Here is a 27,636-nt window from a genome sequence, read left to right on the forward strand (position 1 = left end):
ACCACAGGATGGAGGTTTCCACAGAGCATGATCTGAGTCCCGTGGGATTAAAGAGGCCCTAAGGAAAATTAAGGAGGCCTTGAAGATTTTTTCCAAAATGCTGTAATTTGGCCAGGCAAGTTGCCAGGCAGATACCCAATCAACACTGGGTTAATTCTTCATAGGTTCTAGGAATCACTGCATAGTTGCAATTATAGCCCACTTTTTGTTAAATGTAAAATATACTCTTTCCCATAAGTTTGAATTATTTCATTTTCCAAGGTGAAGTACCAAGCATGATTTTTGGAAGTTATTTCCTTTGAAGTGCTGGTCTCTTATTTTAAATGAGCCATTCCTGTCGCCTACCATCCCTGCTAACCGTGTGGCATGCCTCCTTTCACCTCAGTCTTTCTCAATGGAACCGATGTCCACCTGGGCAGGTACCACATCATGTCCTGGTGACTAATGAAGCCAAAGTGCTGAGCACAGAGCAGGGATGCAGGGATGGATGGATGGATGGATGGATGGATGAATGGGTAGATGGACGGCTGGATGGAAGGACAGACAGACAGATGTATAAAGAAGGAGTCCATACAAAATGAGCCTTTATTTGGAGTGAGTTGAGGTATCACAAGTACAGGCCCTGGATGGTGTGCACGGAGCTCTTCCAGCTGTCCTTCCAGCGCTGAGCTGCCTTCACCTGCGATATGTCATCATCCCGGATCTTCTTCAACTCCTCCTCAAATGCTGCTAAATATTTCTGGGAACAAGGCAGCAGCAGGAGGCCACATGAGGAGGGACTTCTGGACTCTGTGCCCTAGAAGAACTCTGTAACTTGCCGGCAGGTAGTTTTTAACCCACCCCAGACACTGGCAAGATTGCCACAAGTCATTTCTCATGTAATTTGCTCAACAACTGATCAGGCAGGTCCTATTGTTTTCCTTGTTTTATAGATGGGGAAACTGAGGCTCAGAGCCTTGCCTGAAGGTCACTCAGCTAGAAAGAGGCTGAGCAGGGACTAGTATCTGGTCTACTGGACTCTGCACTCCTTCTTAACTGCTGTCCTGCACTGAGGCATCCCTGGAACTCAGGCTTCTTGGCTTTCTCGGGAGGCTGAGCCCTCTAGGCCCTAAGCAGGCAGAGCTGCCCCCTCTGCCTGGGGCTTGACATGGTGGCCCAGTAAGGGCAAGCCCTGGGCCCTGTAGGCTCTCCCAACACCAGTCAGCCTATCTCTGGGCAGGACAAGGTTTCTCTCTGGGCACCAAGTCAAAGGTCCACACCTCTTCAGAGCCGAGAGGTCCCACAGGTGGCATCTGGGTGTAGCTTCTTCAGGCAAGCCCCACTTGGGTTCTAATCCTAGCTCTGCTACTCTGTAGTGGCATAGACGGGGGGCATGTTTCTTTAAGCCTCAGTGTCCTCAGCAGTAACATGGGGACAATTCTACCTCCTCATGGGGTCGTTACAAGGATTCAATGAGATGCCTCATATTGAGGACAGAAGCTACAATAGGTACTCAGTAACTATCAGCTGTTCCACCCACTGCTCCTGGGGTCTGTGTGCCTCTGACTAACTCTGTCCCCTCGCTGTGACCCAACTGTTCCTCTGGAAAACCTTCCTTCACCCTGCCCTCAGTCTGGGTGGGGGGGTCCCCCATCTGGGTGCCCGCAACACGGGCTCACGCCATCTGACCCACGCTGTCACCAGGATCCTGTGCCTTAGAATATCAACTGCCCTGCGTGTTGACACTGTGTCTGGAGCACCCCGACATGTGTTATCTGCTCCAAGGGCCAAATGTCAGGGCACCTGTGATGGAAAGGTCCCTCCTTCCCCAGCACGCCACACTGAGCTGCCCTGTGCTCCGTTGGACACTTCCGTCCCAGCCCGTCTCTTCACTCACCAGGTAGACGGCATCGCGGGCTTCCACGGCTGCCAGGTGGCCCAGGGTCGTTTTGGTGGTGGTGATCGATGAAGTCTTCCGGAGGAGAATCTTGTTTTGGATGGTGACTTCGGTGGGTTTGATTCCGGGCCACTTCCTACAAACAAACGTGCATGTAAAAACCCCACAGGCGTGGCTTCATCCTTAGAAAAGCTAGCATTTCTTTAAGTGTCGTAATTAAAAGAAAAACCCTTCTGAGCATTTAATGTTAAGTTTCTTCAAGTTCTTTTTCATATTTTCATACTGTTTAAAGCCATGTGAATAGACAGTCTTGGGTTCTGCATGGGGGAGGGGACTGCCACACCTCTAGTTGCTTCCTGTTTCTGGGTCTCACTTTTCTCATCTGTTGGCCAGCCAGGTAGCAGTCACTGGTTCCTGGTCCATTGTTCCTACTGCGCTATAAAAGCCACTGCTAAGAACTTAGCTTGGCAAATCAATGCCCTACTTCTCTTCCAGAGTCACATTCTTGAGACACAGGGACAAGCACTTTGATAGCTCCCGGCACACATGACAGACAGCTGCAGTGGCTCACAGTGCCACCAGCAACCCAGAACATGCCTCCCCCTGGGACAGGCCTCCATTTCTTTGTGGGCCCCTTTGTGGGACCTTATTATGTAAACCAATAGCTGTTGCGCTCTCAGTATGTGCCAGGGGCACTCCAAGTACAAGCTCATTTAACTTTCTCTTCATAACATCATGTGAGATAGGCTGCCATGCCCATTTCACAGATGAGGAGACTGAAGCTTAGCACCTCATGCCATTCCCAGGTGACCAGGTCTTATTCTACAGCAGATACAGCCATTCACGTATTCCTCCTATTCTTACTTTACCTGCTCCCCCGTTCAATCAGGGGCTTCTCACCCTCTTCCTCCAGGGAGAGTCCAGTGAGTTTCCTCCGTATGAGGACTGATGTTTTCTGTTTGGGGGGCTCCATCCCTGGCAGGTAAGAGACAGGTTACTGACCGTGGCCTCACCCACAGCCTGAGCTCAAGGGGCCTACCCCTTGATCTTACGTTTAGAGAAACGAGGGCTCAGCCCGCGCCTCCCCACTGGAGTCTCCTGTGGAGGCAGAGGCCCCTCCCACGGAAAAGCTGAATCCACCAGATAGGTAGGCTGTCTTCCTAACTTCCTTTGTAATTCAAATTGAATTTCTTATTTTACCATAATATATATTTATTGTCTTTGTAATAAAAATTTTTAATGAAAATAACATTTTAATTACCTAATAGATTAGTGATAAATGGATAACATTTAATACATGATTTGAGTCTTTTGTATAGTTATACATGTAACAGGTACATTATAAAAACTTTAAAAATCACCTAACCTGGAAAAAGAGAAGTTTCTAGAAGTCTCTCCCTATCACAGCCACCAGTAGAGGTGAGCACTGTCAACAATCTGGTACCTGTCTCTCAGGCTCTGACTCTCTCACTCTCTGTGTCTCTCTCTACCTCTCTGACACAGATTCATTTACATATACGTGAGTATGCATGTTTATATTGTATGTGTGTGGTTTTTTTTAATGCTATCATACGTAAGTGCTAACTGTCAACTTGTGTTTTCATATAACAGTATTCCTTCCTGCCTTTCCACGTAGGCACATATAGACCTACTGCACCTACTTTAACAGCTGCACAATATTCACTTGTACATCTGGACCATAATTCATTTAACCAATCCCCTATACCTGGATATTAGTGTAGTTTCCAATTCTTTGCAATTTTAGTGCTGTGACGAATATGTTTGAAAATATATCTTTGAAAAAGTGTGCAAGTATTTCTGTTGGATAAATTCCCAGGGTAACAACTGCTAGGTCAAAGATGTGCAGTCAGAATTTTGACAGGTACTGGGGCCGGCCGAGTGGCTCAGTTGGTTAAGAGCTCGCTCAAGGGTTTGAGCTCTGAGCAATTGTGGTTCGATGCCCAGTCCGAGCTGAGTTGCCGCTGAGCTGCCAACAGGTGGCAGGATGGCTCAGCTAAAAAAAAAAAAAAAAAGAAAAGAATTTTGACAGGTACTGACAGAGGGTTCTCTGAGGGAGTGGTATTGATGTTACACTTCTCCAAGGGTCTCTGTAGCACTTGGGCTTCCTCACATTCTCACCAGGGCTGGTTGCCACTGAGCTTAAAAGCCCTAAAAAGGGCAGGCCGAGTGGCTTGTTGGTTAAGAGTTGGCCTGGGAGCGCAAGCTCTGAGCAGCAGGGCCGCCGGTTCAGATCCCACATTAGGGCCAGTGACACTGCGCCGTCTACAGCTAAGATGGTGAACAACAGCTCAACCTGGAGCTGGGCTGCCGTAAGTCGCTGGTGACGGCGTGGGCTGCAGTAGGGCTGCAGTGGGTTGCTGTGAACTATTGTGAGTGGCCAGCAGCCAGCGTGAGCAGCTGGCAGCTGGCGTGAGCTGCCGTCCAATGGCCAGCAATCAACTGCCTCATCCGGGAAGAGCACAATGATCACAATATCAACATGGGTTAGTGAAGCGACATCCTCCACAACTTTTGGGTTGTCGGAAAAGTCATGACGCATTTTTGCAACGAAAAACAGAGAAAAAATACGTCATGACTTTTCCAACAACCCAATAGACTGAAGAACCAAAGGACAGCAACTTGTCTTTTCCCCTCCCCCAATTCCCCAATAAAATCTTTAAAAAAAAAAAAAAGCCTTGCAAGGCTATTGGTGAAAACTGATATGGTAATGTTTGAATTCACATTTTTCATCATAGGTAAAGTCAAGCATCTTTTACATTTACTGGTCGTATGAATTACTTCTCTTTTGAATTGCATGTGTTTGTCCTTTGTCTCTTTTTATAAATTTGACTTATGAGAGTTCTTTGTACAACAAGGATAGTAGGCCTTCTGACCTTTAGGTTATCAGGATATTTTTCCAGTTTGTGGTTTGTCTTTCCATCTTTTGACATTTTTCCTTGTTTTTATTTTGGCCACAGAGAAGTGCCAGCCATTTCCTTTGTGGTTTCTGGCTCTCATCTCATACTTAGGAAAGCTGTCCCTATCTCAAGATTATGAAAATATTTACTATTAGAGTTTCATTGTTTATATATAACCTTTGAGCCATTTGGGATTTGCTTTTTTAATTAAAAAAAAGTTACTTTTAATGAAAACAAAACCAAAAATTCATCAGTCCCCTCAGTGGAGAATCTGCTTTCATTCTGGTGGAATTGGGGGAAAGCAGAACCCTCTAGGCCCATCAGCCTACACCTCACCAACCCCCTGGGGCCAGGGCACAAGGCCAGCGGTGCCACTTACTTGCAACCTGGACATCATCAATGGTGACCACTTCATCTAACTGCAGCAGGAACTTCTCAGCGAAGGCGGCCAAGCTGGTTATGAAAACCCGGCCATACTTCCTGGTAGCTTCCTGGAGGAAACACGGGGGGCCTGGTGCTTCAGGGAGAGGAACTTGCCTCCAAAAGCAGGCTGAGGGGGATTTGGGGAGCCAGCAGGTGAGACAAGAGCAAAGCCATGTATCAACTGTGTTCAAGTTCACTGGCATCTGGTCTTCAGCCAGGAAGCCTCTCCCAAAAGGTAGAGGTGACTTGGCTTGAAGATAGGAAATGATTCAGAAATGGCCAAGGGACAATTCACCAAAGAGGAAATAAAACTAGAGATCTAGATCTTAAAAAAAAAAAATTCTCATTAATTTTGTAATTAATTTAGAAATCAAAAAATGCAAATTAAAACAGCCAAGAATGATCATTTCCACCTGTAAAACCCGCCCGCTTCCATGCCCCACTTAGGCCAGCATGCCAGCGCCATGCTTAGTGCTGTTGGTGGGCTGTCAATTGGGCTAATCTCTCTGGAGTGCAGTGCAGCCCTCAGCACCTGGACCTGGGAGTCGGTGGCATCACTGACCTCCAGCTTCTCCCTGGTTTCCCTAATTATAGTGTCCAAATCCTCCTGTCTTTTCTCTTCCAGTCGACATAGAGACTCCATTTCTTGGAAACGTGCAGGGTGTCCGAGATTTGGATGGAGACTCTGGGCATTTGTATCCTTCAATCAAAACATCCAAAAATCAGCAAGGATTTTGACACCACCATCTCGAGGTCAGAACCAAAAAGTCCCTGGCCCATGTCCTCTGCCAATTATGGCCATGGCTAGGCTGATATGTGCTGTGACCTGGATGTCTGAAGGCTCATGGGTGGGCAGAGGAGGGGCAGAGAAGGCAAGATAGAGGCATGGCAGGAGCCGACTCTGAAGGTAGGGAGAGGGTATCTGTCCAGCACAATCAGGGCTTTAGTCCAATGAAATCAACAGCATCCACATCTCACGGCTGCAAGGACCAGGTGGACAATCATTGTTGATCTCAATGACCATGGCCACATGGAACCCAGCTGACCACCCATTAAATCCAACAAGGAGTGTATTGAATGTTTTCTATGAAGAAGCTATTGGCTCCACTCATTTCTCCAATACCTTCTGTCCCTCAGCCCTCATCCTACAATCCCAAGCCTAGCCCACTGCATTCCCTGGGACTCAGTTCTGCCTATGCCCTGCACCCATTTCTGAATTCCCAGGGCCCCTGGTCCTGGAGAGGGAGGGCTAGTTCTGGGGCCCTCACCTTCCTTTTCTCCAGTTGCTTCTGATAATCCCAGAACTGTTCCTGGATCTCTCTGATGGAGGTGTAAAATCTTTTCCAGTGGTTCTCCTTGAAATTCTCCATCACCAGCCAACATACCTGGGGCAGCAGCTCCTCAAATCTCCTCATCTGGGCTCGTAATTCTGTAGACATTGGGGGTGGGGGATCAGGGGAGAGGGCAGAACAGAACTAAGTTGCTGAGGTGATCTCTCTAACGAAGGCCCAAGGCAGTCTCCCAAAGAGAAAGACTTGGTCTTCAATGTGGTAATAGCCATTTCATCAAAAGGGAACCTGTGTTCAAACCGGTATAGAAAATACTGGATTAAAAAAGTTCAAAGGACTTTTATACTCTGCAGAATTTTTCAGCTCATTTAAAATGCATTGTGTCTTTTAGCAGATCTGTCTCATGCATTATCTCTTCGAATATTGCTTTGACTCTAGTCTATTTCCTCTCCCTTTGGACCTCTAAAATAGCTATATGTTAGACCTATTCTTTCCTCTATATCTCTTCACCTTTCTCCCCAATTTTCATCTGTTTTTCTGTGCTGTATTTTGGGTATTTTCTTTGGCTCTACCTTCCAGTTCACCGATTTCATCTCCAGCAGTGAATAATCTGATACCAAAGCCATTCATCATTTTTAAATTTCAACTGTTTATTTGCCCAAGATAGGAGTTCTATTTGGTTTCCTTTCATATCTACTTGGTCATTTTAATAGTCTCTTCCTCCTTACTCGTGTTTCCAATTTGCTCTTTAATGAATAATTCTTTTATATTCTGTGTTTGATATGTTCAATATCTGAAGTTGTTACTGGCCTCATCCAGCTGCCTCATGTTCAAGGTGCCTTTTTTCCTTGTGTTTGTGTTTCGTTTGTTTTTACAGTGACCTCTTAATTCTGGGCATTTTATTTGTGGGACTCCTTGGAGGCCTGAATTGAAGGTGGTTTTTACTACAGATTTGTAGTGTCTCCACTAAACAGGTATCTGAGCACAACTAAGCCACGATCATTTTAAGCTAACGTATCAGTGAGAGATCTATGGAAACAAAGTTGAATTCAGGTTTATCTCAGTGTGACTTCAGGTTTAAACACCACACAACGGCTGGCTTATAGTTACAGATTCTCATCGGGGTTTTTCCTCTTTTTCTTTACCCAGGATCAAGGATTTTAATAAAACAGTTGCCTTCTCGTTGTGGGTGGGAGAGGTGGTTTTGTCTCATTCACCTGACTCAGCAGGCGGAGTCCAGTTTCATGTGGCATGTGTCCTGTCAGACTTTCTGCTTTGGGAGGTCTGGGGCTTTGTCTACAGTGCCCCGAAGGCCATGAAAATGGGGAGTCAGCAAAGCCCTCAGGCAAAAGCCAAAATCACTGTTTAATTTATCTTTTATAGTTCATATTTTATTTAATTTTGGGGCCTTGTGTGTTTCTTACTTTACAGCTAGCTCAATGCATTTAAAAGAGTTCATCACAAAAAGTTTCTATCCAGCATTTTTATGTTTCCAGTGGGAAGTTGATCAGGACACTGGACTCACAAACCGTAGGAAATGGAAGTGTCCATTTAACATGAACTATGAATCTTCCAGAGAGGCACATAATTTTCAGCATTTCTTGACCACAGAAACTTTCTTTTGAGGAGGATCATAGAGGACGGGATCCCACAGAGTTCACTTGGGGAAATTCTGAGCTAGAGAAACACAATGCTGTCTGTAGTTTCAATTCCAGCCATGGCCTAACCTCAGTAATGAGAATGACAGCAGTTTCCCTTATATATTGCAGGTCTATGCAAGGGGCTTAATCCTCAAAAAAAGCCTTGCACGGAGGGTTTTGCCTTTATCTCCACTTACAGACAGGGAAAGAGGCTCACAGAAGTGAGGTGACTTGGTCAAGGTCATACAGCTGGGAGATGGCAGTGCTGGGTCTTGACCCCAGATCTGGCTCTCCCCCATTCCTTTCCCTCTTCTATCCTCAACCAATACAGCAGGCCTGTGATGGGCCCTCAGGTTCCCTGCCTTAGAAGCAGGAATAATTAGGACTTAACAACTGCATTAAACAGACATGGCTATGGACAAAGACATAGAGGAACATGGAGAAATGGGCAAAAGGGGGTCCATTGGGCATGTTTTCACAGCTCCTTTAATGTCATTACAATAAGTATAAATGGCCAGGTGTATTCTACCTGCCTCTTTTCATGTCCCTATTCTCCAGGAGGCTGTGTCTACCAAGCTCATCATTGCCCAACACAGGCCAAGCTACAGTAGGCACTCTGGAAGGAGTCTTCAAATGATTCAACACAAGTTACCACATGACCCTGCCATTCCATTCCTAGTTATACACCCAAGAGAAATGAAAACGTATGTCCATACCAAAACTTGTACATGAGTGTTCATAGCAGCATTATTCACAATAGCCAAAAGGTGGAAATAACCAAACGGCCATCAATGAATGAACAGATAAACAAAATGAGGTAAATGCATACAACGGAATATGATTCAGCCAGAAAAAGGAATCAAGTGCTGATACACGCTACACCCTGATGAACCTTTAAAACATTATACAAAATGAAAGAAGCCAGACACAAAAGACCACATACTATATGAAATGTGGTCTTTTCATGTGAAAGCCCAGAATAAGCAAATCTATAGAGACAGAAAGAAAATTAGTGGTTGCTTAGGGCTGGGGAAGTGATAGAGGAACAAGGGATTCTAAAACTGACAGTGGTAATGGTTGCACAACTCTGATTATACTAAAATCCATTGAATTGTACACATTATATGGGTGGATTGTGTTACATGAATATCTCAATAAAGCTGTCAAAACTATCTGCAACGAACAAAATATTTTTAGTGATACAAATCACCATATTTCTCAAGAAATATGGTGGAGGGCAGGCCATCACTATTTCTCCCAGTTTAATCTGATCAAGGTTTTTACCTAATTCTAAGATGTGGGCTTTTCACAGGAGGCTCCCCTACTTTCCCTGGTGACCTCCAGATCAGGAGGGTAACATGCAGGCCGTGAGGCCCAGGCCTCGCTCAGTCAGTGGCTTCATGTCACACCCTGGGCCTGCCCCCCTGCCCGCACCCACCTATGAGGCAGGAGTTGTGGTACTCGTTGGTCTGGCTCTGGTACTCCAGCATCTTCTTGCCAATGTTCTCCGTGCACTGGTCGAAGGTGTCGTACATGCAGTCAGGCCTGGTGACTGAACGCTTCTCTTTGCGGTAAAACTCCTACAATAGAGGGTTGACCAGTGTGTGGGCAAGGACCCTTCTTACGGGACTCTGGTCCATGCTCCTGGCATCCTCTGGTCCTGCTCTCGACACCTCCTAGCCTTCTCTCCTGCTGTCCCCTATGCCGGTGACACTCTTCCTGTCTGTCTGCCCTTTTCACAACTGCCGGCACTGCGGGGCTAGGGGAGACACAAGTGAGTAAATGGCAAAATTCTATTTATCCTTCAAGGCCAAAACGGAATGTCATTTCCATGGCCAGGTTGAGAGCTTCCTATAGCGCCCACCTGGGTACCAGGCTGTGGGCCACTGACATGGATGACCCGGAGCCCCTGCTCTGAAGGACTCACAGCCCAGTAGGAGGCAGACAGGAAAATGCACAGACACGCCTGTGTTGAGTGTGCTGGAACAGAGCACTGGGTAGCTCCTACAGAAGGACCCCCAGGTGCCACTCCCATCACCCCACCTGTTTCCCTGTGTTGCTGCCATGTCTATAACCCTCCTGCTGAGCAATGGCCTCAGGGGCAAGATGGGCTTGTTCCTCTTGGCACGCCCAGTATCTGACATGCAGTTAGTGTCCAAGAAACGTTTGGTGGCTGAATAAATGCATAAATGAATGAATGAGGTTTAGGTGGGTGGCCATGGTCATGGGAGCTAGATTCTGCTTTCCTCAGTTTCACCCACAAGGCCATCATCAGCAGATTGTGGGAGGCAGAGGCAGCTGGGGACATGTGGTCAGCGGCTGGCAGAGGGAAAGGCCGAGGCCTGTGGGCAGCAGCCCTCACCTCCACGATGTTCAGCAGATGCTCATTTTTCTCCCAGAGGAGGGTCAGGATGATCCCTTTAAAGTCCCTGCAACACACACGAGACAAGTCCTTGAGGGACCGGGTCTAATCACTCCTTGTACTTACCCGCTCCCTCCCCAGGACCTTTGCACACACTGATTCTTCCCCAGAGAACGCTGCTAACTTTTCCTCTTGGTCGCATTTGTTCCTGCTCTTCCTCAGATCCTGGCTTGGTGGCAATTCCTGACTGCCTAGTTCCAACGCTCCCAGAGTGGCCCTTAGCTCTATAGCACTCCCCACAGGGGGATCTGGGATTGCTTTGTGTGACTGGCTGATTAACCTCCATCTCGCCCAGCAGATGTTCAGGTCCACCATGACACGGACTACGTGTGTCTATTTTTCTTTATCATGGAACCCCCAACCCCAGTGCAGTGCCTGTACCTATCAGTGCCTCAGTATTGGTTGAAAGAAGAAATAATGATTTCTTGTAAATATTATCAAATGAGCAGGGCTTCCTGTAGGACCAAACATTCTCACTCTAGTACCTCTGGCCTTTCGGTAACTGTGCGCACATGAGGGCTTAGTTAAACACATTTGCACAGATCCTGTCCAGTTAGGTCAACCAGCTCAGTAGTAAGAGTGAAGTAAAGGACAGATGTATTAGAACTACATGTAGCTGTAGGACACTTCATTTTCCAGCTTTTGTAAAGTGACGCAGTGACTGTTTATAAACACACCATCGTTGGCCAATTTCTAAAATATATGTAATAGGTCACTCGATCTCTCATTTTAAAATTCCTTCATCATAATTAAAGAAAATTGAAAATATGATGAAAAACAAGAAGGAAAAATCAATGATGACATTTTATTGTATTTCCTTCTGCTGATTTTAAAATAGGTTCGGAATTAGGTTCACGGATATCTTACATTCTGCTTTTCTTTCCTTGAACAAGAGGGGGGACTCATAAAGACTCTCTCCTTGATCGAACTTTAGACAGGCTCCTCTGAGCCCACTTTTCAACTAGGCCTCATCCTTGGGCATTGTCTTCGGCTTGCAGGCTTCTGTGTTAAGCAGAAACCTTGCTAAATCAGTTTAGAGACAATCCCCCCACCCACCCTTGATAGCTGATCCCCCTGGCCTGCCTGCAAGAACCCTGTTAAGTAGTTTCAGCAGGAATCCCACTACCCTTGAGTTTTCCATCCACTGACCCCCCACCCACCCACTCTGCACATTGGCTATAAATCCCCACTGTCCTTGTATTCTGAGTTGAGTCTCATCTCTCCCCTGTTGTGACAGTGGGGACACACTAATGCAACAGTCCCACATAAAGTCCCCCTTATTGTTGTAACAAGTGTCAGAATAATTGTTTCTTTAATACTTCCCATCTGCAGTGCCTGGGAAGGATGGTCTCCACCCTTCCTTGATGAACTGGGAACTTCCACTAAAATCTATTTATAGGTTGGTTAATCTCAGGCAAAATATGGACTGGACCTGTTCCCCTTCCACTTCTCTCCATTCTAGCAAGAATGTTTTCTCCATGTGTTTTTCCTAATTTTATTTCCTCCTTTGGGCATGGTCTCTTCCTTTACCCTACTTACTGCGTTCTCAAGGTTTTTCCTTAGTAATTTGCTAGGGGAAGGGGAGGCAGCCAATTTTTAAAGGCCTTTTTCTTTGTTGTCCTTCTTTGCCACCATTGTTTCATCGCTGGTTGTTATCTAACTTTTAATTGCATTTTAACCCAGAGGAGTTTAAAATTTTGTTGGCCAAGTGTTTCTGTCTTTTTCCTTGTGATTTAATCTAGTGCTTCTCAGTATGACAATCTTGTATTCAGGGAGGCCTGTGGGTGACACTTGGGAACCTGCTGGCTCCCCTCCACAGCAATAAGAGGAGGCTTCTCTTCTACCCACGGTGCAGAGGGGAAGACCGAGGCTTAGGGAAAAGTCATTTAGCCAGAATCCCAATGTGGGGGTAAAAACATAATCATTCTGATTCTATTTTCTGAGCAACTAACCACAGTATAATGCTAAGAAAGCCTCCCTTTTTTCAGAGCTTGAATAAATGCCCAATTCATTTATTTTCTGTTTAGCCTATGATTTTTCTTTTTAAGCACTAAAAAACGGTGGTGCCTCCATACCATGGCTATCATCCATACCTATCAGCCATACAAAAGAATGCACTATTGATACACGTGACAACTTGGGTGGATCTCAAGGGCCTTATGTTGAGTGCAAAAAGTCACCCTGAAAGGTCATATACTGTATGAGAACATTTATATGACATTCCTGGAGTGACAAAATTATAGGGGTGGAAAACAGATTAGTGGTTGCCCAGGGCTAGGGATGGTGCTGGGGGGGGGGGGGGGAAGGGGTGGATGTGGCTCTAAGGAGAAGCAGGAGGTGGTGATGGAACACTTCTGTTTCTAGATTGCGGTGATGGTTATGTAAATCTACAAATGGGATAAAATGACAGAGCTCCGCAAAACTGAGAGTCAAGGTCTTAACAGTGGGGAATGTCTTTGGGTGTGTGGGGCAAGGGAGTGTCTACCTGCTGATTTAGACATGACTTCTGGGCTGCCTGATGTAAAAGCCACCCTTCTTTGCACGTGCACAAAATCCTGTTGATGAGACCACTGGGGCAAAAAAGACTGATGAGTAGGGAGTGCTGGCATGGTGGGGTCCCTGACTATGGGGAGGGCTGGCTGTAGACCTGGATTCTGTTTTCTGAAGTTGAAATTCTGCTAGTGTGTTTGAAACGTAGCCACATTAAGTGAAGCAGATTTTGTTTTAATCACTGAAATTAAAATAAAAGAGGAATGGGCGAGGGGGAAGTATTTAAAAAACAAAAGAAAACCCAACCCTCAAAGGGGTAGCTGCTCTGCTACCACAAAACACTTAGTTTGGAAAATGTGAAATTTTGGTGAAAATATCTCTCAACACATTCAAGTGAAATGGGCTGAGACAAACTGACCTTGACCCTTACCTGTCCGTTCACTGACCCCTCCTGCTCTGCCCCCTACATCTTATTTTCGCCTCAACAGGGTCAGGTTTAGCTGCCCCCAGGTAGAGACAAGAGGTTAAAATGGAGGTAAAGGAAAAGGCGTTGTCACTTACTCAGCCCGAGGAGGCGGCCCGTCCCCAAGCACCTGGTACTTTCTGTCCATTCGGTTGGGTTTGGTGTATCGTGTGCCACTGTTGGGACAAAGGTGGGTCAGTGTTCTGGAGGCTGAGGACAGGCATGGGGAGATCTGACACCCCCACTCCCACCCCTGGGTTGTTAGAGGTGCTGGGCCTGCTCGCAGGGCAACCTGACTGCCATGTCTGGGGCTGAATCCTTCCAGGTGCCTCTACTCCTCAACAGCTCTGGAGACAACCGTACTATGGGGATGGAGCCCTTACCACTAAAACCCACCCAAGGCCACCGGCAGGGCACAAGGGGTAGAGGTGCTCGATCACAGAAATTGGAATCCTTGCTTCTCTGTGGTGAGGCCCCGAAGAAAAATAGGTTGAGCCACATATAGGGTTGCCAGATTTTGAAATAAAAACACAATACTCCCAATTAACTTGAATTTCATATGAGCAACGAGTCATTTATTGTATGTCTCATGCAATATTTGGGACATAATTATACTAAAAATATTATGTGTCTTTTATCTGAAATTCAAATTTAACTAGGGTTCCTGAATTTTTATCTGGCAGCCCTAGCAACATGGATTTCATTCTGTAACCACCGAGAGACTGAATATATTACACAAATGCACCATGGCTGGACCACATATAAATACAGAAGTCTGACCCACAACCTGCAGCAACCTGCCCGAGAAACCAACTCCTTATTACAATAAACAACTCGGGAACCAGCCTGCCATAAGTCAGACTTGTGGGAAGCCAGGAAGCCAGATGGTTATCCTAGTGACAACCCACAAAGCTAAACAATAACTCCTGCAATAATTGGCCCACATAACCAAGTATTGACAACTGACAACTTCCCAAAATTTTGTCTCTGCTCCCAACTTAGGACCAACCAGAGACAGCCAAATATGCTCTCCTAACTAGTCACATAAGACGCCCTGGTGCTGGTCTGCTGGCAGCTTCCCTGTGCCAACAGCCTCCAGTCAGGCACGCCCGAATCCCTCCCTTTTCTCCATCACACAGCTTTCCCACTCCTCTGCCTGCCCTTGAGTCTCCACTAAACTGCATGTGATGTGGCTGACTCCCTTGCTGTAGCAAGCTCTGAATAAATAGCCTTTGTTTTTCGCATTTGGTTGGTCTTAATTTGTTTTCACACTGCAGATGCCATGCATGTTCAAAAAGACCATCTGGGGGCGGTCGGTTAGCTCAGTTGGTTAGAGCTCAGTGCTCAGAACACCAAGGTTGCTCATGATCCCCACATGAGCCACTGAGTTGCACCCTCCACAACTAGATTGAAAACAACTACTTGATTTGGAGCTGATGGGTCCTGGAAAAACACACTGTTACCCAGTAAAGTTTAAAAAAAAAATAAAAAAAGACCTTCTGGAGGTATGCAAAGCAGGAGTTTCCTTACTGCCACTTCCTCAAAACCAGGAATTAAACCACATGAACAAGGACAAGGGCTCACAGAAGACCCAGAAAGTTGGCTCGGCCACGTGGCTTCTATTATCCACCTTCTGTAAAATCCGTGTTGGGGATAGCCAGGGCCCACGCTCACTGAGCCATGAGTCTAATGACTCCGACGGGGCATAGTGGGCAGAGCTCATGGCCAGGATGCAGAGACCCAGGACTCCTCCTATGGTTCGGTGTGGTCCCTCAAGGAAAGCCACCTCCGATGTCCCTCATTCTGGCAGGGATGATGTCTGTGGGAAGGTTTCAGGGTTTGGATCCACCTGCTATCTCTGTGGAAAACCAATGAACTCCCAGACAGGTTCTCCAAGTAGAAAGTCTGGGTGAGCCAAGTCGTTCAGCAAGGATGAATACAGATATCACCAAAGCCAGCATCACAGCTGGCCCCCTCGCTGGGTCCCTTGGAGTCTCAGAGCTGTGAGCATGGGCAACACATTCTGAGAATAGATTGTGGTAAAGTAACAGGGTAGTCTCTGGCCTCAGGCTAGGGACAGGGTAGGGGCCTGGGAAGGGGAGATCCTGGGCAGACCAGCATCCCTACCTCCCTGCTGAGATGGCACTGCCACTGGACAAGGCCTTCATGGAGTGTTCTACCCGGTTCCGGTGTTGCTTCAAGCCTTTGAGTGACAATCGCCCAGGACAAGAGCAGAGGATCCAAGGTGAGGATTGGCCAGGTAGCACCACTGGCTTTCCCACCACCGTTACCCTGAGACCCAGATTTGCCTCTACCTATCTGGGATCGAATTTTGTCACATAGGGGTGTTGAGTGTTTTGAGTCCTTAAGTCTGAAACCAAAGAAAAGGGTGTGAGTGTTATTCCCAGTGACCATGAGGACAGCTCAGGCCAAGCACTGGGCACCATCCCAGTGAGCACACAACACCACATGACTCCATCCTACCATAAGCCCCATTTGAGAGGAGGAAACTGAGGCTCTGAGAGGAGAAGTCCCTTGCTCAAGATCATAGGCTTTCCACCTGGGACCCCAAAACTGGTCCCTGAAGGCTCAGGGCATGGGCTGTGGTGTCAGGGCCCCCACTGTGCACCCCAGGGCCACTCACTGCAGGATCTTCTTGATCACCTCTACAGCTGGGTCTTCAATCATGGGCTTCCCCATGCGACTCGGCTGGGCGAAGGACTCAGGGGTGACCACATCTACCTTGGCCTCCTCTTCAAGGACTTCTGAAGACACCAGGATGTCACTCTGCACCTCCAGGTCAGTCAAGATGTTGTCCTGAAGGCCAGAGAGAAGGGCCCATGGGTGTGGGTCCAACCTAGGTGCCAGGGAGGCAGGCAGGCTGGGCTCCAATTCCAGTACCACCTTGCTGAGGTGTCGCAGTTGGAGGCTAGCTGCCTGACCTCTCTGAGCCTCTATTTTCCCTTCTATAAAACAGTAATGGCCATATCTCTTCTAGAGGGCCACTCATTCATGCATGCATGTCAACCTTCAAAAATGTTTCCCGAGTTCCTGCTCTCTACAAGTCTCTGCCTATGTCCTGGAACGTGGGGTAAAGAGGCCACAACATGTGACCCTTGTCCTCATGGACCTTACAGTCTAGTCAGAGAGACAGAGATTTAATATGCACTTCTACAAATAAATGTTTGGTTAAAATTGGGACCAGTGCTGTGAAAAAAAATGTTCTAGTGTCTTCTATGAGACTGAGGGTCACGGACCTGTAAAGCTGGCCTGTGGATGTGCCTAGGCAGTGTTTCTGACCAATGGACAAGTGAATGAATGAATGATGGATGAGTGAGTGGTCAATCCCTGCTCAAGATGGACCTTAGAGAAAGGGTCAGGGTGGTGGCGCACAATGAGCACTTAGTTAAGCTGTTCCCTGTTTTATTCCAAGTCTCATCTCAGTGGTAGACTGTAAGAGGGAAGGACCCAGCTGGACTCCTGTCTCCTCTTGTCAGGAGCAGTACTGGTGGTGCAATGGAGGCTTAGTGCGGCTGGTATGGTGGGAAGAGCCTCCCATAGCAGAAAGGGCTGATTCAAAACAGGGCTTGAGGGTGGCCAGGGTAGAACTTGAGGGGGTATCAATTTATGCCGCCATTGGTTCTATGACACCCCTCTACCCCGGTCCACCGCCTGAAGTTGTTTGATAGCCTCTGGTGTTCAAAACCTGGTGTGAGGGGCTGAGTGTAGGGTGGGGGAGACACAGGCTCTTTTGCTCTCCTGGGGTGCACAGTCTAGGGGAGACAGTCCCTAAAGTGGAGACCTCCCTGCATGGTCTGTGGGCACATGGGGAAGCGAGAGGTTCCACTGGGGCCAGGAGATCCAGACCAGACCAGGGATAAGAGAAGGCCTATGGATCTTGAGGTTATAATGCTAAGCTAAATAAATCAGACAGAAAAAGTCGAGAAACATATGATTTCACTGATATGTGGTATATAAAACTGAACACAAGAAAGGAGCAAGACAAACAAAGAAAGAAAAAACTCATAGACACAGACAATAGTTTAGTGGTTACCAGAGGGTAAGGGGGGAGGGGGGTGGTAGATGAGGGTAAAAGGGATCAAATATATGGTGATGGAAAGAGAACTGACTCTGGGTGGTGAACACACAATGTGATATATAGATGATGTATTACAGAATTGTACACCTGAAACCTATGTAACTTTACTAACAATTGCCACCCCAACAAACTTTCATTTAAAAAAAAAAAAGAGGCCTAGGGTGACGTGACATCTTCGGAGGAGGGGGCAGAGAAATGAAGAGGCCATGGAGGGTGGACTGCAGAGGCTATTGTGTAGGTCTGAGTGAAGGGTATGGATTTTACCCAGAGGGAAGGAGAGTGACACTGTCAGACTGGCCTTTTCTAGTGTTTGGTCTGGCTGCAGCTCAGGTAGGGGGCGGGAGTGAGAAGATAAGGGCAGCCAGGTGGTCATGAGAGTGGGGGGTTTGGATGAGGTGGTAGGGGTGGGCAGGGAGAAGCTGGTGGCTGCTCATGGGTGTGGGTGGGAAGAAAGAGTCTGAGAGGTGAGGCTGCTCTGACAGCTGGTGGGTAAGGTGAGCTGAGGGTCCTGATGGGGCCGAGGAGGTGAGGGGTCTCCTAAGAGACCAATGCAGGGAAGGGGCCCATCTGGGCTTCAACCCAGATCTGACTCCACAGCCTGTGGTCTTTCCAAGACATCCCAGAAGGCCTGAAGTCCAGCAAGGGCCTGGGAGCCCCCTCCTTTTTTGAGCTCTGCTGAGCCCTGCAGGTCTCCTAGGGAGCCTGGGCCCAACAGCTCACCTACCCTTCCCCGCCACCCCATCCATTCCTTACAGTAAAAACCATTTGAGTCACAGATACCTTGTCCAGCCTGCAGTTGAGGTACTGAATCCTCTGGCTCAATTTTTCTTTCCAAGTTTGGACGAAGCTGAGGAGGTCTTCTGTCGTCACTGTCTGTTGAGAACATAGAAGAAGAAAGCCACCGGAAAGAGGCTGCAGGAGGGGAGGCTGGTTCCATCTAAACCTCAGGAATGGGGGCTGGTGGCTTGCTGGAGGCCCCTCACTTGCAGGGAGGGCCCCGGGCGAGTGGGGAACCCTGCGCCAACTCTCAGGCTCCTACACTGAGAGCAGATTCTTCACTTGATGGGGCATCAGGAGTTCTATTCCTGGTTCTACTGGTTTGTTCTGTGCAAATGATTTAAACTTGTTCGATTCAATCTGCCCATCTGTGTGATGGGGACTCAGAATGCTCCCTGGGATCTCTTCTAGCTCTAATATTCAATGTTCAGAAGGAAATGTTTGGCCCGAGATGGCGACGGTGTGCAGGAGTAAAATGACCACAGTTTTTCTGGCGGAGGAATCTGGCCGTCTCTATGACAACATCAAATATACACCGCCCTGGAGCAGCAAGTCCCCTGACCATGCCCCGCAAGCGCGCAGGGAAACACCGTGAGGATATTCACCTTCACCACACCTCCCACACATCACTCAGCAGTCCTCACACATTCTTTCTCGAATGGTTCACTGACCTAATAGATGACCCAGGCCAGGAGGCGCCTTGGCCTTGTCTGCTTCCTTCATACCCAGTGCACTCTGAGTCCTTCCCATTCCTCCTGCTACTCAGCTCTAGAATTGGAACATGTCCCTGCTGGCACCTTGTCCAGGCCACTATTCTCTCTCCCTCAGTCCCAGCACCCTGCATCTCTCCTACCTATGTTCCTGCCTTTCAGCAGCCAGAGACCCTCCTCAATGTGGCACGGAGCACTCGGCTCTGGCCGCACTGTCCCTGGTCCCCACCACCTTCACCATGCATCCGATACATCACTCCAGTCTCCTGATTACTGCTCTGCAGATTCATCCAACCAGCGTCCTCCATCAACACAGGATGGCCTGTCCATCCAAGTTCCTGCTGTCCCCACCTGGCCAGGAGGCTATGTGGCCCCCTACCTTACCCCCACCTTGTCTAACACTCTGACACCAGCAGGAGTGGGCAGGAAGGGGGGTTGGGGAGTGAGGAAATGTGGGAGAGCAAATGTTTCTGCCCCAGAGAGGCAGAGCGGTCCCTAAAGGGCCTGTTCAAGAGGTCACAGCAGATTAACCAGTTTTCCCTGCTCTCCAAAGGACGTGTAGAAACATGTGAATGAAAATACAGAGGTCATAAGGGGCCCTGCAGGGAATTAGAATAACATGAGGGATGTGTGTTCTCCACTCTGGGCTTTGTGGATGTTGGAACTTTTTTCAAGAAGCACATGTTACTATGCAAGAAAAAGCAATAAAGATAGAAAAGTAAATGTTCTCTCACTGCTAATAACAATGAAACCTTAACTCATTCACTGAAGTGGAAGAGAAAAGACGCTCTCACTGGGCTCTACCTGCCTGCCTGGGAGGTGCTGGGGGAGGCAGCTGGTTTCTCTTCTCTTCTTTAATTCCATTTAATAAAATAGGGGTTAAGTAGAAAGACTCAGTGGCCCCTCTGGTACTGAAAAAATCTTGACCACAGATATAAGTTAATTTCCAATTTATGATTTCAGCTTGATGCATCTTTACTATTCATTGCCTAGCATCTATTGAACACTTACCTTTCTATCTCCCCTTGAGTTTCGACACATTTCTACTTTGCTTTTCAGCTGTTCCAGAGAAGAATTTAATTCATCTTTTTGCAAATTGGATTTTGCCACCTAGAAAAACCAGAGGTTCCGAGATTTGTTTCAGAATATTTATTTTGACCAGGAAAATGTTTGACAAAACTTATTATCTGAGAGATGGATTAAGTACTGGAAAAATGAAATGCACAATCTTATCAAAAGCTTGATCAATGCAAGTTTAAAAGATTTTTTTTTACTGTCAAATAGATAAAGTTTAAAAATAAAATTGGTGACCCACAGTAGTGGTCGAGGGCGCAGGTACATTTCTAGGAATTTATCCGTTTCTTAAAGGTTATCCAAATTGTTGGCATATAATTGGTCATAGTCTCACAATCCTTTGTATTTCTGTGATGTCAGTTGCAATGTCTTCTCTTTCATTTCTGTTTTGAGTCTTGTGTCTTTTTTCTTAGTCTAGCAAAAGGTTTGTCAATTTTGTTTATCTTCAAAAAACCAGCTCCTAGCTTCATTGATCTTTTCTACTGTTTTTCTGGTCTCTATTTCATTTATTTCTGATCTGACCTTTATTTCCTTCATTCTGCTAACTTTGGGTTTAGTTTGTTCCTTGAAGTGTACAGCTAGGTTTATTTGAGATCTTTGACCTGGATTCACATTTTGGATCCACCATTTAAGAGCTCTGTGCTCTTGACTAAGTCACTTAATTACTCTCTGCCTCGGTTTCTTTATCTTTAAAATGGGAGTTAAAAACAGTACTTGCCTCATATGATTCTTCTGAGGACTAACATAGCTAATCAAAATAAGTTGGTTAGTAGGATGCATGGTGCATAAGAACTCAATGAATGTTAGAGGCTATTGTGATTTAATCTGCCTTCCTGGCTGGAGTGCAAGTACCATGGGGCAGAGACCACACAGTATCCCCAGCACCTGGGACAGTGCTGGCGTGCAAGGTGTGTGTGATAAACACCCACCAGATGAAAAATGAATCTGTCCTACCTCGCACTTGATGTTCACTTGCAGATTTGTCAGCAACCGTTGGATTTTCTCTAGGAAAATAAGGTCCACAGACAGGTTATGGAATTTACTTTCAAACTTGTTGATGACATCATTGGCCTGTAAAGAAATATAAAAAGTAAAGGAGGGAGGCTTAATTGGGAACTTTTGGGCTTTAGAAGCCGAGGGGGATAGGCTCAATTATGGTTGGAAAGGGGGCTTGACTGGCCCCTTTGACCTTATAACCAGGTGCCCTGGGAGTCTAGCTGGAGGTCAGGGGTGGGGCTCACCCACCTGGTCCAGGTACTCATTCTCCATCTTCTCCATGTTGCTCATGATTAAGTTTTCAACAAACTCTATCCGGGCAGATTCCTTCTCCAATCGACAGCACAGTGAGTCAATTTCTTCCAAAGAAAAGTTGCCTCCCTCTGAAAATAATCTGAAAATAATTTGAGAGAAATAAAAGCCGCGGATCAGGCCTGAAACTTTCCACCCATCCCAAATACTGCAGTTGGCAAGGCTTTAGATTAAAAGTACAAGGTCAAGAAAAATGAATGCAGGTAGTTCAAGGACAGAAACAGGAAAACAACCCTAATGTCCACTGAGGGATGAATGGATAAACAAAATGTCATATATATGCACAATGGAATCGTATTTAGCCTTAAGAAGGAATAAAACTCTGACACATGTTACAACATGGATGAGCATTGAAGACATTAAGTGAAACCAGCCAGACACACAAAAGGACAAATGTTGTGTGATTCCACTTATAATGAGGCACCTAGAGTAAGTAGTCAAATTCACAGAGGTAGAAAGTAGAATGGTGGTGGCCACAGGCGGAGGGAGAGGAGAATGGGAAATAGCATTTAATGGATTCAGTTTCAGTTTGTGAAGATGAAAAAGTTCTGGAGATGGATGGTGGCGATGGTGGCATAACAATGTGCATGTACTTCCTGCCACTGAACTGTACACCTAAAAAATGGTTAAAATGGACAATTTTATATTATGTATATTTTGTCACAATAAAAAATTTGAAAACTCTTATTCATAAAGATATATATCTTTATATATACCCCTATGTTCACTGCAGCATTAATCTCAATAGCCAAGACATGAAAACAACCTAAGTGTCCTTTGATGGATAATTGGATAAAGATGTGGTACATGTACATAATGAAGTAACACTCAGCCATAAAAAAAATGATGGAATACTGCCATTTGCAACAACATGGATGGATCTTGAAATTATCATGCTAAGTGAAATAAGTCAGATGAAAAAGGACAGGAACCATGATTTCATTCATGTGGGATATAAAACAGAAAGCAACAAACAAACTCAGGGACACGTACAACAATATGGTGGTTACCAGAAGGGAAGGGGGTGGGAGGAGGATGAAGGAGGTAAAGGGGGTCAAATATACGGTGACGGAAGGAGACTAGACTTTGGGTGGTGAGCACACAATGCAATATACATTGCTGATGTACTATAGAATTGTACACCCGTAATATAGAATAATGTTATCAACCAATGTTACCCCAGTAAATTTAATTTAAAAAAAAAATTAAGGGGGAAATGACCAACTCTCAGGAGACAGGCGGGTGGCCCTCAGAGGCCCCAGATGTTGGGCCCCACCTGCAGTGCTTGATGAACTCAATGCTGGTGTAGCGAAGCTTGCCCAGGCTCTCCTCCAAGTGCTGGCGGAAGCTGCGCAGGGACAACTGGATGACATCGACGTAGCTAAGCAGCTCCTGGTGCAGTGTGTTGCTCAGAGTGACCAGCCTGGGGGACACGGGAAGAGCAGGGTGGTGACCTGGGCATGGGAGGGCAACCTGGAAGGCTGCTTGAGCTCCACTACCGTGCCCAGCTGTGGGGAAACCAGAGCCACTGTCTGGCTTCTCTGGGTAGAAAAACAGGCATTAGGAAGTTGTTGGGGTTTTTTTTTAGCTGAGCCATCCTGCTACCTGTTGGTAGCTCAGCGACTGCTCAGCTCGGGCTGGACTCGAACCGCTGTTGCTCAGAGCTCAAACTCTTGAGCGAGCTCTTAACCAACTGAGCCACTCAGCCGGCCCTGAAAAACAGGCATTAGAAGGAAGTTCAAAATGCCAGTGTGTGCAGAACACAGTGTGGAACTCAGTGTGCTGGATCAAGGGGCATCCCTCTCCTCACTCTGGCCCCTGCCATCAAATTGGTGAAAGAATCCCCAGGTCCTACTGGATCTCATCCTCCCTCTGGCGTACTCTAACTCCCAGCAACATGGCTCCTGTGCCCTGGTGCTCTCCTGAAAAAGTACCCTGCAAGTTTCCTCTTCACACCCCAATCCACCCTAACCAGCTGCCTCTTGTGTACCTGACCACTGTAGTCACCTGTGAGGGCTCCTCACCTGCTACCCGACTGAGGACTCCCTGAGCACTCAAGAGCCTCCACCTCAAATCCCTAAATGGTCTCCCTGGAACCCCTTGCTCTGCCCTGAGCACTTGCCCACCTCCAGCTGTGCCAGTGCTGCTTCCTGATAGGAGGATTCTGCTCCCTCCCCACCTTCCTCCATTCCAGGCCTGGGAGCCTTCTGTAGGAAGCTCTTCCCAATTTTCCCTGAAGGAAGTGGTCTTTCCCACAGTGGACCTTTTGGGGCATGTCATTTGCATCTCTGCACTCTGACCATGAACATCCTTTCTTTCTCTCTGGCAGCTCACCCAGGTCCCAGCTCCCAGCCTCCAGACAGACATTTCATACAGTTGGATTCTGACTCTTGTGAAGAGGTGAACTGAAAAGAGAAGGTTGCTCTGGGGGCCTGGAAAACATGACTCTTATGTATCAGGGAGAGACCACCCCTTTGAGAGCAGCTACCTGCTCTAGGCTGGGTTCTAGGCCCACGGGGCCAGGGTGGGGACTCCACGGCCCTTACATCTGACTCTTGCTGGCATTCAGGAAGGTGTGTTCCATGTCGTAAATCTTGCGGCGGAAGTTTTTACTCCTCATGGCTTGCTCCTCTTGGAACTGGTAGAACATCAGACTCTCCTTCTTCAGAGCCTCTATCACCCCGGCACAGTGGCTGTCCAGCCGCTCTTGATGAAGCAACAGCTCAGCTAAAAAACGGATAAGGGGAAACAAGGTCCTCTGGGATCCTGAGTCACCTCAGGACATTCCTTTCCTGGACAGGGACAGCTGCCTCTCCCAGGCCAGCTGCAGAGCAGAGACCACTCAGGCCAATATCTCTGACCCTGCCCCACTGCCCTCAAAAGGGCTTGGCATAGAATGGACACAGGTCTCAGGGAAGCCAGTCTGAGCCTACCCCAGGGTCTCTAACTGGAGAGGAGGCTCTGCCGGGCTGTGGATGGGGAGGTCCCTGCGGGTGGAGACATCCTGCCTGCAGCTGAGTGGAACAAAGCCAGGGGGATAGGGAGTCCCAGGGGAGCAACCCAGGAACAGGTGGGATGGGAGGAGGGTACTGGGCAGGGTGGGGATCTCAGTGAGAAGGTTTGGGGAGAAAACAACCAGCACACAACTGGGCAGTTGGGGGCTGTTCCTTTATATCAATGGCTACTCATTTCCAATGAGCCTGAATTCCAATGGACTTCTAAGGTGGAGTAAAAAGAATCAGAATTTGGCTTCAAGAGCTCCATCACTGGCCTTTAGAGCTAGCAGACAGCCCCAGATCACCCCATCCGACCTTCTGACTGCTGGGAGTGGTCAAAATGCTGTGTCCCAGCTCTGCCAAAAACGAATGGTGTGACTCTAGGATGTTGTTTCTCTGGCCTCAGTTTCCATACTGTACATTGGGCCAGGGAGCCAGGAAAGGGGAAGGAAACCAGTCTTCAGAAAGCATCTTTGTTTATATTTAATGTACATTTTCCAGATGAAGACAATGATGTTCCAAAAGCCAAACAGGTCTCCTAAGACCACAAGCATGGGGACTCTGGGCCAGGTTGTCTGATTCCACAGCCATCTCACTGCCCCAGGCAATAGGAGGTTGGGTGAGGTCACGTGGGGACCCTCTTTGAGCTCTAAAGGTCTGTGATGGAGCTTGAAGTCTGACACCAGTGAAAACCTAATAGGGGTTGCTGAAGGATTCAACTAAAAGTGTGTGTCCCCCCCATTAATGGAGGTCTTTGCCTCCAAAAAAAAATGGCACCTCTTTTTAAGTGTTATAAATTATAAGCTGAAATGAATGGGTACCACTTTTGGAAACTGTGGCATGTACAAGGTGTTCATGATTCCTCACTGTATCACTACCAACAACATCCCCTTCTGCAGGGAGGTGAGGGATCAGAGAAGTCAGGTAACCTGCCTAGAGTCACACAGCTACAATGGTTGAGCCTGACAGCTCTGATTCCTGAGCAACAGGCTTGTCTCTAGAGCATCTGCCATGAAGGTGTGCATCCGACAGGTGTGTGAGTAGATCCGGGATCCACACAGCTAAAACAGGACCATACTCTCTTCATTTCAGCATCTAATGCCCTCTTTTCAAAAAAACAATTTAAAAAAGTCTTGAATGAAGATTCTGAGTACTACCTTCTCTGCCAGCATGGGAGGTGCAAACTTCACACACATCTTCCATGGTGTGATGACAACATGATAAATGCTGTGTGGTACAAACTGGGGCAGCTAATGACTGTGGAGCTGTGGGGGCACAGACACCAGGGGCCGGAGTGGGGCAGCCTTCCCAGGCAGGGTCTGTACCTGCCCTGACGTTGTGGATGTCCCTTTCAATGCGCTGGGCTCTTGGATGGTGCAGGTGCAGACGCAGCTCCAGTTCCGAATCCAGCTCATCCATCTTAGCGGCCAAGGTAACCCGGGCATTGAGGGCACACTGGTCGAACCACTTCTCTAAGTGCTCAAAAAAGCCAGCTCGAAGTCTGAGGGAGAGAACAGTGAGGGTCCTCCCTGACAGCCATCGTTACCAGGGAGAGATCCCTCCATATCGATACGTGAAGTGCTTCATTCTTTCTTGCTTGTTTTACTTCCCGACTACATTGTAGTTTTGGGTCTGGGTGGACTCTCATTCATTAATCATACCCTTGCTAGAGGACACTGGGTGGTTTCCAACTGTTTATTCTTACAAAAAAGACTGCAAAGAATAACCTTGTACATATGTCAAGTGTAGAAGCACTTCTGTCAGATAAACTCCCTGAACTGGAATTGTCACTTGTATTTGTATATAAATGTGAAATCCGCTTATCAGCTTCCACAAGAAGACATCTGCTGCTGTTGTTATGGCAATGAATCTATAGATAAATTTGGGGCGAACTGACATCTGAACAATACATAGCCACAAGTGGCTATGTATTTTCAAAGACTAAAATACATGTGTGATTCTTTTTTTTTTTTTTTTTTAGCTGAGCCATCCTGCCATCTGTTGGCAGCTCGGCGGCCACTCAGCTTGGGCCAGGCATCGAACCGCTGTTGTTGCTCAGAGCTTGCACTCTTGCGTGAGCTCTTTAACCAACTGAGCCACTCGGCCGGCCCCTCATGTGTGATTCTTGAAGATATGGCCAAACTGCTTCCATTGCAAGGCAAACTGAACTCCCATTAGCAATAAATAACAGTTCCTACTTCTCCATAGCCTCAGAGTGTATTGTCCAACTTTTGAATTTGACAATTTTGTCATGTTATGACATGAGATTGAACATGTGTTTAAGATGATTAAATTTCTTTTTCTGCATACTATCCATTAATATCTTTTGCCCATTTCTCTTTTGTGTAGCTGCTTTTTTTCTTATCAACCTCTTTATACAGGAGAACTTTATATATTGAGAACATGAGGTCCTTTGAACGTGCTGTGAGCTGCAACTATTTTTCCCAGCTTATCACTTCTTCCTTTTTAAAATTTATGTATTGATATGATGGCTATGTACTGTTAAGATGTTAGTTCTCCCCAAATTTATCTATAAATTCAATGTAATAAAAAAAAAACGCTGATGTCTTCTTATGGAAACTGATGAGCTGATTTCAAATTTATATAGAATCCCTTCCCTGGTGGTCTAGTGGTTAGGATCTGGTGCTCTCGAATTTATATAGAAATACCAATTTGATCAAGGATAGTCAGGACAATCATGGAGAAGACCAAAGTCAGAGGACTTATACTTTGAGATATTAAGACTTAGGATAAAGCTACAGTAATCAATCAAGGTGAGGTGGTGATGCAAGGATAGGCACATAGAGAAACAGAAGGAGGCACAGCAGAACAGTAGGGAGAGGAGGGTTTTCTCTGTCTGGAGTCAACTGGTTATCCATATGGGAAATATGGATAACCTCACGCCATAAACAAAAATCAACTCTAGGTGGATTGTATATCTAAATGTGGAAGTTTAAAATAATAACATTTATAGTAGATAACACGGAATATTTTCATGAGCTTGGGGCAAGTAAAAATTTCTTAGATAGGACACAAAGTACACTAACTCTAATGAAAAAATTGATGACTAACACCTTATTACAAATAAGAATTTCTGCTCATCAAAAGATACCTTTAAGAGAGTAAAAAGGCAAGCACAGAGAGGGGATGA

At 46.7% G+C, this 27,636-nt stretch overlaps 1 protein-coding gene across 1 annotated transcript in view; it reads right to left on the minus strand.

The window, feature by feature from the left end:
- Nucleotides 1–567: 567 nt before the first annotated feature.
- The window catches only part of CCDC180 (coiled-coil domain containing 180), a 51,958-nt gene continuing 24,889 nt past the window's right edge, over nt 568–27,636 (minus strand). Inside the window, 19 exon segments of the mRNA XM_019649478.1 lie at nt 568–739; nt 1,877–2,012; nt 2,746–2,851; nt 5,174–5,285; nt 5,780–5,917; nt 6,486–6,646; nt 9,585–9,726; nt 10,509–10,575; nt 13,620–13,697; nt 15,649–15,773; nt 15,775–15,892; nt 16,166–16,338; nt 18,401–18,493; nt 20,119–20,217; nt 21,136–21,252; nt 21,427–21,571; nt 22,766–22,912; nt 24,036–24,216; nt 25,811–25,986. Coding sequence (XP_019505023.1) covers nt 608–739; nt 1,877–2,012; nt 2,746–2,851; nt 5,174–5,285; nt 5,780–5,917; nt 6,486–6,646; nt 9,585–9,726; nt 10,509–10,575; nt 13,620–13,697; nt 15,649–15,773; nt 15,775–15,892; nt 16,166–16,338; nt 18,401–18,493; nt 20,119–20,217; nt 21,136–21,252; nt 21,427–21,571; nt 22,766–22,912; nt 24,036–24,216; nt 25,811–25,986 — 2,446 coding nt within the window. The 3' untranslated portion in view covers nt 568–607.

Source organism: Hipposideros armiger, unplaced genomic scaffold (genome assembly GCF_001890085.2).
Source record: "Hipposideros armiger isolate ML-2016 unplaced genomic scaffold, ASM189008v1 scaffold_133, whole genome shotgun sequence".
NCBI lineage: Eukaryota > Metazoa > Chordata > Mammalia > Chiroptera > Hipposideridae > Hipposideros > Hipposideros armiger.